The sequence below is a fragment of the Notothenia rossii genome (genome assembly GCF_949606895.1).
Source record: "Notothenia rossii genome assembly, chromosome: 8".
NCBI classification, from domain to species: Eukaryota; Metazoa; Chordata; class Actinopteri; order Perciformes; family Nototheniidae; genus Notothenia; species Notothenia rossii.
The window spans coordinates 29,820,278-29,836,849 of record NC_136906.1 but is presented as its reverse complement, the minus strand read 5'-3'; the positions used below and the strand labels follow the sequence as shown (position 1 = coordinate 29,836,849).

General features: G+C 38.3%; 2 protein-coding genes across 2 annotated transcripts in view; both read left to right on the top strand.

Moving 5' to 3' along the window:
* Window positions 1-1,726: 1,726 nt before the first annotated feature.
* On the top strand, window positions 1,727-9,075 carry sgf29 (SAGA complex associated factor 29). The gene is made up of 10 exons (XM_079644920.1): window positions 1,727-1,865; window positions 2,975-3,044; window positions 3,148-3,223; window positions 3,350-3,422; window positions 3,799-3,863; window positions 4,026-4,155; window positions 4,865-5,011; window positions 5,598-5,633; window positions 6,584-6,746; window positions 7,713-9,075. Exons 2-10 carry the CDS (start codon window positions 2,979-2,981, stop codon window positions 7,827-7,829), a joined length of 873 nt encoding a protein of 290 aa, XP_079501046.1. The 5' UTR covers window positions 1,727-1,865; window positions 2,975-2,978; the 3' UTR covers window positions 7,830-9,075.
* Window positions 9,076-9,150: 75 nt separating this feature from the next.
* The window catches only part of nfatc2ip (nuclear factor of activated T cells 2 interacting protein), a 28,544-nt gene continuing 21,122 nt past the window's right edge, over window positions 9,151-16,572 (top strand). Inside the window, exon 1 of the mRNA XM_079644919.1 lies at window positions 9,151-9,305. Within this exon, the coding sequence (XP_079501045.1) occupies window positions 9,294-9,305 (12 nt within the window). The 5' untranslated portion in view covers window positions 9,151-9,293. The remainder of the gene's footprint in view (window positions 9,306-16,572) is intronic.

Here is a 16,572-nt window from a genome sequence, read left to right as displayed (position 1 = left end):
TTTCTTTGCGTTGTAGAAGGGCATGAAAGTCAAAATGGAAATCTTCATGTTAAGTACAACCACCCTCTAACATTTTTAAGTGCATTAACATAACGATACAAAAATAAATAGTTATTGTGGGGGAAACTCCTGAAGCAATTGGAATCAGGACTCAAAGAGACACGAGGAGAGCTGGAGCTTTGACGGCAAACACTGACGGTTTATTTGGAGATACGGCCGGAGAATTGACAAGACAGGTGGTGTGTCACGAGTTGACACAGCGGTTGCCAAACGTATTCTGAAGAACTCTTCTGCAGCTCGAGGTTTTAACTAGTTCGGAGTGTAATAATCAACATTCTTTATCAGTGAGACTAAACAATTATGGACCCTCTTTCTAACTAGAGCTATCGTCCATAAAAAAAAAATGCGCGCCAGAGAACCTTCGTCCCTGAACAGTAAACTACCTCAGGGTGGGTTGTGCTCTGTTATAGACTGACAACAACAATGCGCCCAAGCTGCTCCTCCTTAAGAGAGATAGCAGCAATACCCAACCCGTAGAACTATGCCATGGGAAAAGAGACAGTGAGAGGAGAAAATGATGAACTGTGTCAAAGGTTGAATACCTAAGCAAATTATTCCCTAACAGTTATAAATAAATAACAAGATGGAATAAAAAATTCTGGCATTTGAAGTCCCCTGAAAAAAAAAACAGTCCTATAAAAAAAATTAAAAATATGTATTTAACTATATTGATTTATTCATATATTTCTATTGATATGTTTGTATATCTTTTGCCTCATTTTTTATTTATTAAATTGACTTAAATGGCATTTGATATTTAACATCAGTACAGTGGTTTGTTATGGATATACATGTCCAGACAGCTCAGTCTCTCCAAAGTCATTCAGTTTATGTGTGCTTATAAAGATGTGTTTTGCTGAGGTGTATAATGATTAACTTCTAATTCAAAAACACAACGCATTTAGTTTTAGGGCATCGTACCACCACAGCAGATATTAATCATTCATTCTCAGCATGTTTTTCTGCAGTGTGATGATAACTCTTTGTACATGACTTCTGGCCAAAGTACCATCAACACATACAACACAAAGCTTCAAAATGACTTGAGTTCATTCTACAAGCTAATTTCTGGTCATCAGGAAGGCTGCAGGTGAAATGTATTGAATAGTATATATATGTGTTGTACCATTTCTAGATTATAAAAATACTCCTTTACAAGTATAACTGCTACAATCAAGATATTAGGGTTCATTACATAAAGGTACAATAGTAGTTTCTTCATCAAATCAATTCACTTATTTTATCTGCATATCGAATTATAGGATTAAATATAATACTTAACCAAAATGTCACAGTGATGGCAAACATTTATGTTTTTATATAAGAACTTCAAGGCATTTATTTAAAAAGCACATTAAAAAAGGTAATTCAAAGGGCTTTACAAAAATTATTGAATGAATCTAGATAAAATATACACATTATGAAATTATATTTTAATACAAGTTTACATTCCCAAGGTCAAATAATTATTGTTATGCTGAGTTGGAGGAATTATGTATCACTATATTAGCCTATATTTTGTCATTTTAATCTGAATCTGCAGAGTAGATTAAACTGTCAGATGAATGTTCTTCAATAAAAGGAGTAGGAGTATAAAGTTGCATACAAATAGTAATACTGAGGTTTAGTACAAGCACCTCAAAAATGTACCAGCAACAAACATGTCAAACCTGCAGTTCCCCCTTCCGGCCATCCGGCGGCGGTATGTGAAGCTGGTTCGCATTTACAACACCAACGAAGAAGAAGAAGCTAATCTGTAGTGTTAGCAAATTTACAATAAATAAACAGAAAAACTAACACGGTAGGTAATGTTTCATATTGTGTGACGAAAAAGATCAAACATTTTGTATTTTAAGGTATCCAAGCGGAAATATGTACATCTAACGTTTTCGTTGAGTGAGCATAAATCTCACGGTTTAGCAACCTGGCTAACATTTGCTAAACATATCACTTGCTAACCCAATCGAGCAGCAACATTTAGTCATACAATTGCTTTAACGTCACGTTTCTTATTAAAGGTCATGTCAGCATTTCAACCAGGTTTACCAAAGCATTTAGTTTCAATATTTCTCTCGGTCTAAACGCAAAATTCTATTTGTGTCGCTTTAGCGTCATTACGAGCCATGTTTCTTCACAATAAGAGCTTGTACTAAACCTCGTTAAGAAATTCGTCAATTTTGAGATACATTTTTATGTATGAGACATAAAAACAGAGCAACATATTATTTGAAACTGGAATTATACACTTTTTTATTCGGCTTCCGTTTCATGTACTTTAACTTTTTAATGTAATGTTCATATTACAATAAAATGTGTTCTGGTCTAACTGCCTTCTGTCAGAAGTTCCTTTAAAATGACAGATTTTCTAATAGAGTTTTGTGTGTATCCACACTTTTTTAAACATCATTTAAAACCGAACCAAACAGAAATATAATTTCACCTTGTTATTCAGGAGACAGAAAAATAGTAGACCATTTTTTTTAAACAGCTTCAATATACAGTTAAAATCTACTACTACACAATCTGTTCTGGTCCAATTAACTGCCTCCTGTTATTTTTTAAAACATGCTGTACTGGTTTCGTTGAAATTACAGATATTTTAGATGCCGTTAAATGCTGGAACTTTTATACATTTCATCAGTTAACACCGAACTCCATTCAGAAATCGACCAATTCAGAAATGCATTTTTATTAGGGAGACACCAAACATACATTATCTAAAACTGGTTTGATTCACATTTTTACTCGGCTTCAATTCAATTTACTGTACCTTTTCAATATAATGATAACATTTGACTTTTTTTTCTGGTCCAACTGCCATGGCCGTTTCTGTTAAAATGACAGATTTCTTAATGGGGTTTTGTGTGAATTAACACTGCTAACAAGACTCTTATCTGTAAAACATCGAAGGTAGCAAAATGTCAGCGGATACTAAGATTGCCGAGCTGCTCACAGAGCTCCATCAGCTCATCAAACAGACCCAGGTAAGTCAGTGACATTGATTAATAGTTAATACACTCTGATTAAGGTACGAAATGTTAGTAATCATGCTTAAAGTTAACCAAATCTAAATAATAATGTCTTAAGGAGGAGAGGTCACGCAGTGAACATAATCTGCTCAACATTCAGAAAACACATGAAAGGATGCAGACGGAAAACAAAAGTCAGTCGCCACATCATCACAAACTTCACTTCCACAACACCGAGACATTTATTTCATTTTCATTTTTTTTTCAACTGGTTGGTTAGTTGCTGATTCAAACCAACATTTTTGACTTGTCTCCTTCAGCTTCTCCATATTACCGCACCAAGCTCAGAGGACTGTACACCACAGCCAAAGCAGATGCTGAGGCAGAGTGCAGGTGAGCGGACACCTAACACCATGCACTTTATTAACGTTCATTATATCATTATAACATAGTTGAAGCCATAAATCGCAAACATAGAAAATACATATAAAGTATAATTTCTTAGTATTCTACAAAGGATCCAGTTAATGCAGACTGTTTATTCATGGCAACAACAACAACAAATATATCTTGTTTTGCATGCTATCCTTGGTTACATTTTCCCACGCACAATGTGTTCAAGGATCGTCAGAAATCTTCAAACCAGACTGTCACTTGTATGTTGTTTCTTCTGTGTAGCACTACATTTGGCCTGTGATGAATATTGTAGCTTTTAATGGATCCTAGAAACCATATTTTGTTTTAACTTAATCTTTTTTATTTCTCACAGCATTCTGCGTCATGCTCTCGATAAAATTGCAGAGATCAAGTCGTTGTTGGAGGAGAGGAGAATAGGTATGTAACAAAGATATGCAGTAATAAAATATAACTAAAGCTTGGGAACAAAAATATAACTACGTTGTGATGTCCTAATTTAGGTTTAAGTTGGTAATGTTTTAAAGAGAGTTTATGATTTACATTTAAAGCCACTAATGGAGTTGAAATGTTTGCACGCAGCTGCTAAGATGGCGGGGGTGTACAGCGACAGCGACCCTCCCAGGAAGACGATGCGGCGCGGCGTCCTGATGACGCTCCTCCAGCAGTCTGCCATGACGCTCCCACTGTGGATCGGCAAGCCGGGGGAGAGGTAGGAGGAGATTACATGCTGATTTCCTGTTTTCTTTACAAAGCTACCGGATCATAATCAAATAGGCTTCATTCTGCTGACCAAATGTTCAATATTTGTCCAGGCAAAAAGACACTGCACGGTAAGGCTTTTCTCACAGATGGAAGATATTTTCACGCCAGTCTATAGAGATGCTGCTCTGCACACACACTAACTACTTGCTAAGATAAGTTGTGGATAAAACTCTTCTCATTGTTGCTCTCTGTGGATAGCAGAGACTATGTGGCACAAAGAGACCCTAACTACCTCAAAGAGACATAAAACCGACTTAAGGAGACACAAAACGACTTCAAAGGGACATGAAATTACTTCAAAGAGACATAAAACTGTACAAAGAGACATAAAACAACTCAAATACATTAGACAACTTAAAAATATATATAAAAATACTTCAAAGAGACTTAAAATGACTTCAAAGAGACACAACACTATCAAAAGGAGACTTGAAAGACTTTGGAGTAACACAAAACGATTTCAAAGAGACCTAAAATGACTTCAAAGAGATACAAATTGACACATAACTATCACAGTTGACAAAAGGACTACAAAGAGAAATTAAATGACGATGGTAGATATCTAAATGTCACTGTCTAGAGATGATGCTCTGCACACTCACTCACAGCATTCTGAATAAGTTGTGCACTAACCTCATTATTGCTCTCTGTGTCAGCCCGCCCCCTCTGTGCGGGGCGACCCCTGCCAGCAGCGATTACGTGGCCAAACAGGGCGACAAGGTGGCGGCGAGGGTGAAGGCCGTGGACGGAGACGAGCAGTGGATCCTGGCCGAGGTGGTCAGCTACAACCACTCCACCAACAAGTGAGAAACTCATCAAATGCTCATTATGTACCATCACATTATTAGACATTAAAATGTACTCATAATGCAGATTGGCTTCTTTGAGTGTTTTACTATTACATTATTTGTAAGTGGTAATATATTGTAGGGCTGCAACTGACAGTTATATTCATTATGGAATATTTCCCCCTGATTTTCTTTATAAATAGATGTTTTTTTCTATACAATGACAGGAACTTGTGAAAACAATCCATCCCATTTTCTTATATTCCAAGATGATTTGTTTAAATATCTTATGTTGCCAATCAGTCCAAAACACACAAATATTTACTTTAATATGATGTAAAACTGAAAAAGCAAAAGACTATCTATATTTGAGAGGATTAAAAGAGCATTTCTGGCATTTCTTTCATGAGAATGACTGTAATCGATTTTAAAGCAGCTATTGTTGCAGCTTTATGGACATTGGTTAAGGTTTGAACTGCTTATTATAGCAGTTTAATCTGTAGCAATGGATTATATGAGTAATCGTATACTTGTAGATTTACTTACTGATAAATGTAGGGGGATAAAATGATGATGTTTAATTAATCTCAAACATGTACAGGTATGAAGTGGACGACATCGATGAAGAAGGCAAAGAGTGAGTTTACATTTACCATCTCTAATACGTAATATTATTATAACTTATATTATAAACATCATGCAGTGTTCTTGTTCTACAGTCTTCTCTGTTACCTTTATCCGTTTCTACTTCTCTTTATATTTGAATCCTCAATTCAAACCATCTTCAATCTTTTTCCTTAAATCTCTTTTTTCTCATGTTTGCTTTTTGAGTCTTTGTCCTCTCATTCATGTTAAGGCTTATATCTTTTTAAATACAGGCCTTGTATTATTACATTACCATGTTGTTCTTCCTCTGAAATGTTGGTTAAAAGTCAACATTACCAGGTAAAGAGAGTCAAATAAATATTCTGCTCCTCTCCTTTCTCAAAGGTTTGATTCTAGACAGGTGTACAAATTGTCAAATGACTTGCTGTTTTCGACAACCTAACATTTTTGTTTTTTGACCTCCACATAAAAGGGAGCAAGGTGCAAATCCTTTCATTAGAGAAGCTGGGGCAAGACACTGTTTTTACTTACAAATAGCAACTATTGAAACAATCAAGCCATTGTAGAAAACAGCTGATTATCTGAGGATTGCCGAGTTGATTAATAATAATAATGAATACGCAGCTTGATAAATAGTCGTCATTTTTGTTGAGAGTCCAAAAGTAAATTTATTGTCGTACCGTATGTGTATCCATTAGTAATCAATAAAAAGGATTTTGGGAGAATCTGTATTATCTGTGTCCAGTTTCCCAAACAGACTTTATGTTTTGTGTGTGTGTGTGTGTGTGTGTGTGTGTGTGTGTGTGTGTGTGTGTGTGTGTGTGTGTGTGTGTGTGTGTGTGTGTGTGTGTGTGTGTGTGTGTGTGTGTGTGTGTGTGTGTGTGTGTGTGTGTGTGTGTGTGTGTGTGTGTGTGTGTGTGTGTGTGTGTGTGTGTGTGTGTGTGTGTGTGTGTGTGTGTGTGTGTGTGTGTGTGTGATCAGGAGACACACTCTGAGCAGACGGAGGATCATCCCTCTGCCTCAGTGGAAGGCCAACCCGGAGACGGACCCAGAGGCTCTCTTCAGTAAGGACCAGCTGGTGCTGGCCCTCTACCCCCAGACCACCTGCTTCTACAGGGCCCTCATTCACACCCCCCCACACAGGGTAAGACTCAGAGCTGTGGTATTATTCGCAAAGGGTTAACATATGAAGCCAAAGTTAGGTCATTAATATAGAGAAATATTTGCCGAAATTGTCAGCATGACTATGGAAACCAAGTATTCATGTTAAATAAATGTTTTACTGGGAACATGGAAGGATTACTGAACTTCAAAAGGACACGAAAAGAACCAACAACGACAGAGACAAAGAGCAGCTTCAAGAGACTAAAAATGACCACAAAGACATTCAAAATGACCACAAAAAGACACCTTTAGACACAAAACAATTACAAAGAAACACATAACGACTACAAAGAGACACATAACGACTGAAAAGAGACACAATATAGATAGAATCGGAGGGATGAAACCCTCTTTAATGGTCACACATGCAGAGCACACACAGTGAAATTTGGCCTCTGCATTTAACCCATCCTAGTACTAGGAGCAGTAGGCAGCTATTGTACAGCGCCCGAGGAGCAATGGGGGTGGGGTGGTGTCCAGTGCTTTGCTCAAGAGCACCACCGCAGGGCAGGAGGTGAACTGGGACCTCTCCAAGTAGCAGTCCACACTCCATATTTAGGTCTGGTCAGGGACTTGAACCGGCGACCCTACGGCTCACAGTCCAAGCCCCCACTGACTGATCCACTGCCGGACAATATGACCAAAAAGAAACACATAACGACTACAAAGAGACATACAACTATTTCAAATACACAAACTAGTACAAAAAGATGCAAAACTACTACTACTGTCCTCACGACAGTAAAGCTCCAGGTACTAATCCTGCAGAGCTCACTCTCATTAGTCACATCCAGAATAGAAACCTCTGAATTATGGGTCTTTTTGTTTCATACATGTAGCTTCTTCTCACTAAAAAGACTCATTGTGTGAAAAGCTCCTCACCCAGCGAGCAGACTGTCCCCCGGCTGTCGGGCCCCCACACTGACCTCTGTGTGTTTGTTCGCAGCCTCAAGACGACTACTCGGTGCTGTTCGAGGACACGTCGTACGCAGACGGCTACTCCCCCCCGCTCAATGTGGCTCAGAGATATGTGGTCGCCTGCAAAGAAAACAAGAAGAAGTGACCAGCGACGGGAAATCACAGATGATATCTATTTTTGTAGGAAAAGATGCTCGGAAATATTTGTCGAAAAAATCGAAATAGGCCCTTGGAGCAGATTCACCAGGTCATAAAACACCTGAACAGACATTTTAATACTTGTCATCTTTTTAATGAGACTGTCAATATCAGCACCAAGACCTTGAGGAGTGAACCTGAATGTCTCATTGGGAAAAAATGTAACTGTGTCCTAAATTTATACTGGATACTGTAGTCGTTTGTTCACAGGGGAAAAGTGACGAATAAAGTATTAAAGTCTGTCTATACTGACTTTTAAGTGTGCTGTTGACACACCATTTTCCCACAGAATACAAATAAAAGAAGATGGAGGGGAAAAACACATCAGACGCCCGCTTCCATTAAAGCTGACCTCCTTCACTTGCTTGTGTAAAACTGCTTTGTGTTTATTTATTTTGTAATTATTGCAGTAACCAAATGAAATGTATATTACTGTATGCATAATACATTTGGACACAGAAGTTGTATTTTATTTGGACATTTTTCCCAGCCAGGAGCAGCATCTAGTGGCCAGTAAAGGAACATTTTACTCATAAACCTGCGTCGGTTGATCTCCCTTTGAGAGCCTAAACTGTTTATTTTGTTACTGTAAAGAGTGGATCATTGTTGTGTGAAACAGAAACAACAATGTTTTCATGCGTCACTGCTTTGTGTCTTATTGTCCATGTTTTATTTTTTATATTCTATCCAATATTTCTAGTCCACTACATTTATCTGGCAGCTTCAGTTACTTCACACATTTAGATTTCTACACACTAAATGTAGGAATAGTTTATTAATGTCTAAACCTTTTTTAACTCATTATACAAAACCAGCATGACAAAAACGGAGACAACACCATGATTTAAGTTTAAACAATATTGTATTTAGCAATTTAAATATACAGATGGGATGTGATAATCAGCAATCAGTAGCTGTGTGTGATGAGCATGAGTGAAGAGTGTGGGTGTCAATGTTGTGAAGTGCAAAAGGGTAAACCAACAAAACCAAAGTCTATCTGTCACGGCTGCCAGGTGTGAGGAGAGCTGAGTTTGATTAATTGTTACCTGCAGGGGAGAGGCAGAGACACTCAATGATGTCCCCCACGGGGGCATCACAGCTGAATATATTTGTCATTTGACAGATGATTCATGTGACACAATGTTTGACGTTTGAAGTTATTTTTCATTTAAAAATAAACAATGTAATGTAAATATATGCAGCTTTTTCTTTTATAACGTAAACGATGAAAAAACTGAAGCACAGTATTTGAGTAAATGTACAGCATTACTTTCCACCACTGCTAAATCAAATCAAATATTAATAACAAATATTTTCCATTGTACCTGAACGCAACGCGGAAAATCCGCTATTGACTTAGTAATATCCCACGGTACCTAAAGGCAACAACAACGCGCGGAAAAAAAGAAACATGGCTGAAATGGTGAGCGGTTGCTTCTTTTTATCGCTTTTAAAACACTTTCTTGCTGAATAATGTCGACATAAACAAGTGTAATGTCGCTGTTATCAAAGTCGCTTCTAGGGAAAAATTAACTAGTCAGGTGTGAAGCTAAAGAAACAGATTAAAGTACATCCAAAGTGTTGTCGCAGGTTAGCTAACCTTGTTTAGGTTTTTCAAAATAAAAGTCTACAACGTACGTTTTGTATAATGGATCCTCTACCTGTCTCCATGCTTTCGGTTTTACTTTCTGTTTTATACAATAGTGAATATTAAACTACCAATGTAACCACTCTTAACATAACTTAACCCTGTGTGAATATATTTTAGAAACTGTAGATATCAATCATAGTCCCGATTAAAAAAATCGTAACTTAGACCTAGCTAACAACCAGATTTTGAATATAGGACTTTTACCTGTGACCAGTGCTTGAATTGGGCAGGTACTCACCGGTCAAATGATGCACCCCCGTCGTGAAATGCACCCCCTGGCCTGCCGTAAAAAGCACCCCCCTTGTTTTTAATGTAAAAGGTTCATAAAATAAAATGGGGTGGCTGTAGCTCAGTGGGAAGTGTGCTAGACTTCGAACCAGGAGTCCCACTGCAGTCAGCATGTCGTTGTGTCCCTGGGCAAGACACTTTACCCCAAATTGCTCCTGTGGGGATTGTCCATAGTATTGAGTAGGTAAGTTGCTTTGGATAAAATTGCTAACAAGTGACATGTCATTTAATGTAACATACGACTCCCTCTATCCCAACGTTTCTCAAAGTGTGGGGCGCGCCCCACTGGTGGGGCGCAGAGATGTGATAAGTGGGTCGCGAATGGACGCGATGAACGGGAGATTATTTTGTATTTATTTGTTTTTTAACCTGTTCTACACTGCAACCCCGGAAAAATGCGTCATCTGCAGGAAACAGCGTCTGAGGGCATCTTAATATTCAATAAACTATGAATGTTTTATTTCCATGTAACGGGAAGAAACTCAGCTAACTGATCTTTTTTTTTTTTTAAACCCACAAAGCTAGCGCTGAGCCTATGAATTAGCCACGAGCGAAAAATGCTATCACTCATAACACCCTTATTACTTATCGTAGCTGGGTCATTCTACAGAAAAGGTGGAAGTACTGTCACTTACTTTTGCAGACACCAAAATACATGATGTTGACCTAATACTCACATTCATTATATATGTTGAATAAATAGAGATTGTCTTTGCAATGGTACTAAATTAAAAAATTTAAAAAATCGTTTTATACATAAATTGTAATTTATTTAAAATGTCAAGTTCAAGGAACTGCCTTGTCACTTTGATCATACATGGAAATGGAGCCTATAGTTTTCATTTAAAATATATATTTTTGAATAAATAAATCTCATTCATATTTACATAACATTACATACATTGATTATAACACTGAAATGGTAAAAAAACAACGCAAATTATTATTAATAATATCCAATAAATGTCAGTCACCCAAAATGACGTCATTGGTGTTACTGCTACACAAAACACTTTTATTTTGAAGTAATATACTGTCTCTGAAGTGCTTCCTGTTACAGAAGATCGTTTGAGACAGTGCAGTGGACAAAGACATAAGGAAAGTCAGATACTTCTTACTTTGTTTGTTAAAGGTGTCATTTTATCTTCAAATTGTACGTGCGTCTTTCAAGTCTGTCATTAGTGTTACTAATTTCATAGCCCTAGGGGTGAACATTTGAATGGGAAAATGTATTGTATTGAAGAGTTAAACGATTTTGATATTGACTGAAGCCATATTTGGTCTGGCACATTGCAGCAATTTTGTTAAAATGGTAGTGTTTTCTCCAAATTGTCACTTGTGTTACCGTCACTGGTGTTACTCTTCTTCCTGGTAACACGAAACACCAGTGACGTTCCTATGTAAATAAGCTTTGTATAATGTATAAAAATAATAAAAATACTTTAAGCTCTACTTGTTGTGGATTCATCAAGTTAAGAGTTAGTTATTGCTATTTAACAAGTTTAAGATGTGTTTAGAAGGAATATATTTCAGCAGATTTGTATCACCGAGATTCCACCTTTTCTGTAGAATGACTCAGCTGCACGCCCAACCCATTGATCTGATTGTGAGAAGACAGAATCGATCGGTACATACATCATCACTCTATGATAAGAACTCGCGAAGATATTAACAAGAACAGACATGTGGCGCTAGGTAGCTAGAAACGGCAAAATGGCTCACCTTTGTCGTTGTCTGGTCAAAAGTGGTCTTCAATGGCCTTACAACGATAACAACGCTGCTGAAGTTAATCCTTAGGTTAATCCAATGTGTCTGTGTCCCTTTGAAATGATTTCTGATAATCCATAAGCAATAAACCTGCTTTTCCATTTCCAGATGTCAGAGCGAGAGATAGGTTCGCTCTGATGCAAACCTGCATGCGCAAAGCCCCCAACTTTTTGTGTTAACATGTGGGTGTATGTGGAATGTCCCCTTCGATTCTATTGGCTCTATCGGTCAAAAAGAGATGTTAATCACCAAAATCGACCAATGGGTTCCAGAGAAACGGTAAAAACGCCCATTTCGGCCCAAATCACCTCAGAGGTGGAGTTGTTTTTGCTAAACCTCTCTTAAAAAGTTCAAATGTCACTTGTTTTGCATCAATCTTGATACAGGGTACTTATTATATGTTGTACTTTGGATTCCTATAGCTGTTTGTCTACCTTACCATCATCCAAGGGTAGTTTTCACAATAAGTAAAAACATTTTTTTTGGACAGACACTATAATTCACAGTTTTTTTACTATGTTCAATCTACATTTTCTTTAAAATAAAAAACATCTATATTGATTGTGACTTTTCTACATCCAACTCACAGGTTTATCATTACTTTGAGAAAAAATATTATTAATTTAACCCTTTTAGAAGGGAAGATTTTGGTCATTTGTTCTGGGAATGTCATTTTCGAGCCTGAGACCTGAAAAACAGGCTCAGTGCTTAACAGGTTTAAATACATTTTTTGGACCTAGAGGCCGTAATCGAACCTGGGTCCTCGCAGGCGGTAGTGGACTGTTACAGCCGGAGACTCGCAATGGCGGTGGACTTTCACAGCGCGCTGCGGGTGTTTGTGGTGGCGAATGCAGTACCGGCGCAGCGGCGCTGTGAAAGTCCATGGCCCACCGAAGGCAGCAGCCCACCAACGGCAGCGGCCCACCGGGAAAAGTCCTGAACCCTTTTCGTAGTTTCAAACGGGTACCGGCCACCGAAAACTGGGACTTTGCCCAGAAAACGGGGACGTTTTGGTCACCATGTTAGCAAAGCGCTACCTGGCTGTATCTGCTACCTCTGTCCCTAGCGAGAGGGTGTTCTCCACAGAAGGAGACATTGTTAGTGCCAAAATGTTTGATCAGCGGCCCAAGTGATGTTGACGGGAGAGGACACTGGCGCTTGTTTGTTCGCCGCTTCTCCTACACCTCAGACTTTATATCTGATTTTAAGCTATTTTATCTACTTTTAAGCTACACAGGGCTCAACGCTAACTTTTAAAAGTGGTTGCCGGGCTGGCAACCAGGCATCAGCTTTTGGTTGCCAAAACTGAAAATACAGTTGCCATTTTTAGTCACCTTATATTTTAAATAATTATGATACTATATAGTTACACATCAACTTAAAAATGTGACACAAAATAATGTTCAAATGCTTTACAATAAGTAATTAACACAATTATTTGAAACCTAACCTAAAAGACCCCCATCACCCCAGCCACAAACTGTTCAGTCTGCTGCCGTCTGGCAGGCGTTACCGCAGCATCCTGACAAGAACAACCAGATTCAGTGACAGCTTCATCCCACAGGAAATAAGACTGTTAAACAACTGAACTGCTGAAACAATTTCATAACGTTCACCTGCTACTTAGTAATTATTTATCTATTATCTAATATATCATTCCAATAACTTGTATACAGACTCGTATTTCACTATTCCACTTTTTTTTTCTCTCACTTTTTTTTAAAGAAAAAACATTTTTCTTTTTGTATTACTTTTAAAATACTATATTTTAATATTGGTTAATATTGTCTGCTTATCTGTATTATTGTGTTGCATTGTTGGAGAAGACTGTGACCTAAGATTTTTAAGGACATAATTACTCTGGAGCTATGTTAGTTTGACAATAAAGAACCTTGAACCTAAGTGGTAGTAAACTTGTCGACCCTCAATTGCTGGTATACTAAATACCAGTAGTGCAGCTGTTGTCATGTTCTTCACAGATCCCTCAAACATTAATTGAGCAAGTCACTAGTTTCTTGGTCATCCGTTGTCTCCCTTTCAAATCTTGGTTTTCTTGACCTTTGTGCTGACCCCCACCATAGATCCACCGGCCCTTCAGCATTGAAGTCTTGATTGCGGTTCTGTCATTGGCCAGACTAATACATTTATAATGTTAAATAAATGAAAACCATACACAGTTAAGAATTAGATATTAATTATTAATGCTGTAAATTACCTTTTAATATGTCTAACTATATTTAAAATGTGTAACCTTTTTATAGAAGTGATTATATTTGTATGCCAATATTTTCCTATAGTAAAGTTTCGTTCTTATTTTTGGTAGTAATAAGGTCGGGACTCTTATTTTGAAGGAACTTTTACCGGAAGTGAATGCACAACATAGCAGAATGTACATATATTTCGCCTCCCAACACTTTATACATTTCCTCTTTGCTTTAGTTCGGGTTCATCTTGCGCTTTATCAGTTGAATCACTTTGAACATTCGTTTGAGAAGTTGAGGTGTTGGCTAAACTTTTTACCCCACAGTCAAACAACTTAATTTGCTTCGCCATTTCGTCCACGCGAGTAAACGTGCATCGCTTTCTGGCTCCGTAATCACACCAATGCACGTGCAACTTAAGTATCAGGTTCCGACTGGTCACAACAATAATTAAATATCACTCTTAATCAGTGTTGGACAAGTTACTTTTAAAAAGTAACTAGTTATAGTTACTGCTCTCAAAAAGTAATTAGTTACTTTATTAGTTACTCAATTGTGGAAGTAACTAGTAATACGTTACTTTACTTTACAAATAATGATAATACAAATACAAGTTTTTGTGTTGTTTTTTGCTGACTAGTTCTCTGAAGGCAACAGACTCGACCGTTGCGATGGGCAGCATGTCCTCAACAACATACCTGGCAATCAATCTATTTAGTTTACTCTGGGTGACGTGGTGATTTAAAAAAGTCGTTTTTTGGCTGTTTAGATGATGTTGCTCCATCTGGGTCACTTCCGGTGGTTGAGACGGTGGGGTCTTTGGCGACTAGTTTTATAGCCAGTGCTTGAATTGGAATAAAAAAGGTGCCAGTACTCTAAATCAGCAACAAGTATTTGGCACAAAGTCATAGTATATCCTATAATGCTGGTGGGTTTGTCTCTTTACTGTATATTTTAGAAAGGCTCACTGTACTTAAACAAAATGACTCAGGGTGCATCTGAGATTAGAGGGGGTGCAGTGGTAAAGTGCTATTTTGATAAGTGGGGAGTGGACCTGACACCCTCTAGTCTAGGGGGGTCCGGGGGCATGCTCCCCCGATTTTTTTTTTAAAATATTGAAGTTAGATGCATCAATCTGGTGCACTTTGAGAGCAAAATGAAGAGATATATGGATACCTCTCAACATCCATATGAAACAACTGTAAAAAGATTTACTTTTTCTTTATGGATATAGAAGAAAGTAAAGCTTGACTCCTACTGGCTGGTTAAATGACTCCTCGTCCCTGAGGCCACTACCAGTGTTTTGTGCCATTTTGCTGGATTTATTTGTCAATAGCGTTGCTGCACAAAGTGATAGCCCTCTAGTTTAAATCTACTACCCAAAAAGAAACATATGGAGATGGGTTACTATTTAAAACAATTTGCAAATCTATTTGGGAACAGTGGGGCCGGGCCTCAAATCCTATAGGGGGGTCCGGGGGCATGGTCCCCCGGTAAGATTTTTTTTTTAAATGTTGGACTTAAATGCATCAATCTGGTGCATTTTGAGGGGGAAATAAAGAGACTACACCCATATGAAACAAAAATGTATACATTTAAATAATCATAAAATCACAAGTACATGGCCATAACCAATAACATACAATATCCAATATGAAAAAACATTGAAACTTGTTTATTTATTTGTTTTTGGTTCATTTATAGTTGTGAGTGTGTCTGGGCTCCTGAATCGGCCTCTCCTGTCTCCCTCCTCTCCCCCCTGCTCCTCTTTGAGGCAACAGCAAAGACTAGTTTTAGCTCTCAACAAGTTTATCTTACCTTTTTTCACCTAGTTAACATTTTGTTTGTATTATTCATGCATATTTTACGAATCATTACCCCCTCAAATGGAAATATGTGTTTACATAAATAGTGACCGAACCGTTTGAGACCCACTGAGATAACTTAAACTAAGTTAACTATCTAAAGACTCAGAGAGTAATTTACCTCACCAGAGCTGTAGTTATCAGCCTCTCAGTCTGACAGCAAAGGACTCTCCCTCCACCTTGTTGTTGAAAAAGCTCCTTATATCCGTTAGCGCAGCTAGCTAGCACCAGATGCTAACAACAATACACGTAACCGGTGCGCGCGCTTTCTCGCTCGCTCGCGCCACACATACACCAACACACACCCTCCCGAGCTTGAATGACACACAGAGACCAATCGAGGGCATTAGTATGATCTGTATGAAAGTGGCAATGTCGGCCGGCCACGTCATGTAGACAGCCAGTCACCCTCTGTGAGGCAGAGTCAGACCCACATTTGCGCTGCGTTGCGTTTACAATATATACGTATATTGCCGGCGGCTGAGTACCGGCATTTTACTGAGTACCGGCACCTTGCCGGTACAGTAAGAAGTGCCGGTACCACATGGGTAAAAATCAGAAGTGCCGGTACTGCGTACCGGTGAGTACCGGCCCAATTCAAGCACTGTTTATAGCCCCATGTACATTACTTAGGTGCTTCAGGAGATTGGCATTGCTGTTTTTCGATGTGGACAATGCTTTCTGTCCTGCACACAGTTTACATTTTACTGTAATATTTTTTTGCATCCTTTATCCCCACAAATTCAAAAATTGTGGTTATATTTCCAAGTTGCAAATGCGCTGCTGCTCTCGCTGATACTTGCATCTGCCATTGTGTGTGTGTGTGTGTGTGTGTGTGTGTGTGTGTGTGTGTGTGTGTGTGTGTGTGTGTGTGTGTGTGTGTGTGTGTGTGTGTGTGTGTGTGTGTGTGTGTGTGTG

Coding starts and splice junctions, on each gene's coding strand:
- sgf29 (XM_079644920.1), top strand. CDS start 2,979: ATGTCAGCGGATACTAAGATTGCCGAGCTGCTCACAGAGCTCCATCAG. Junction 5,012..5,597: donor TACAACCACTCCACCAACAA/GTGAGAAACTCA, acceptor AAACATGTACAG/GTATGAAGTGGACGACATCG. Junction 5,634..6,583: donor ATCGATGAAGAAGGCAAAGA/GTGAGTTTACAT, acceptor GTGTGTGATCAG/GAGACACACTCTGAGCAGAC.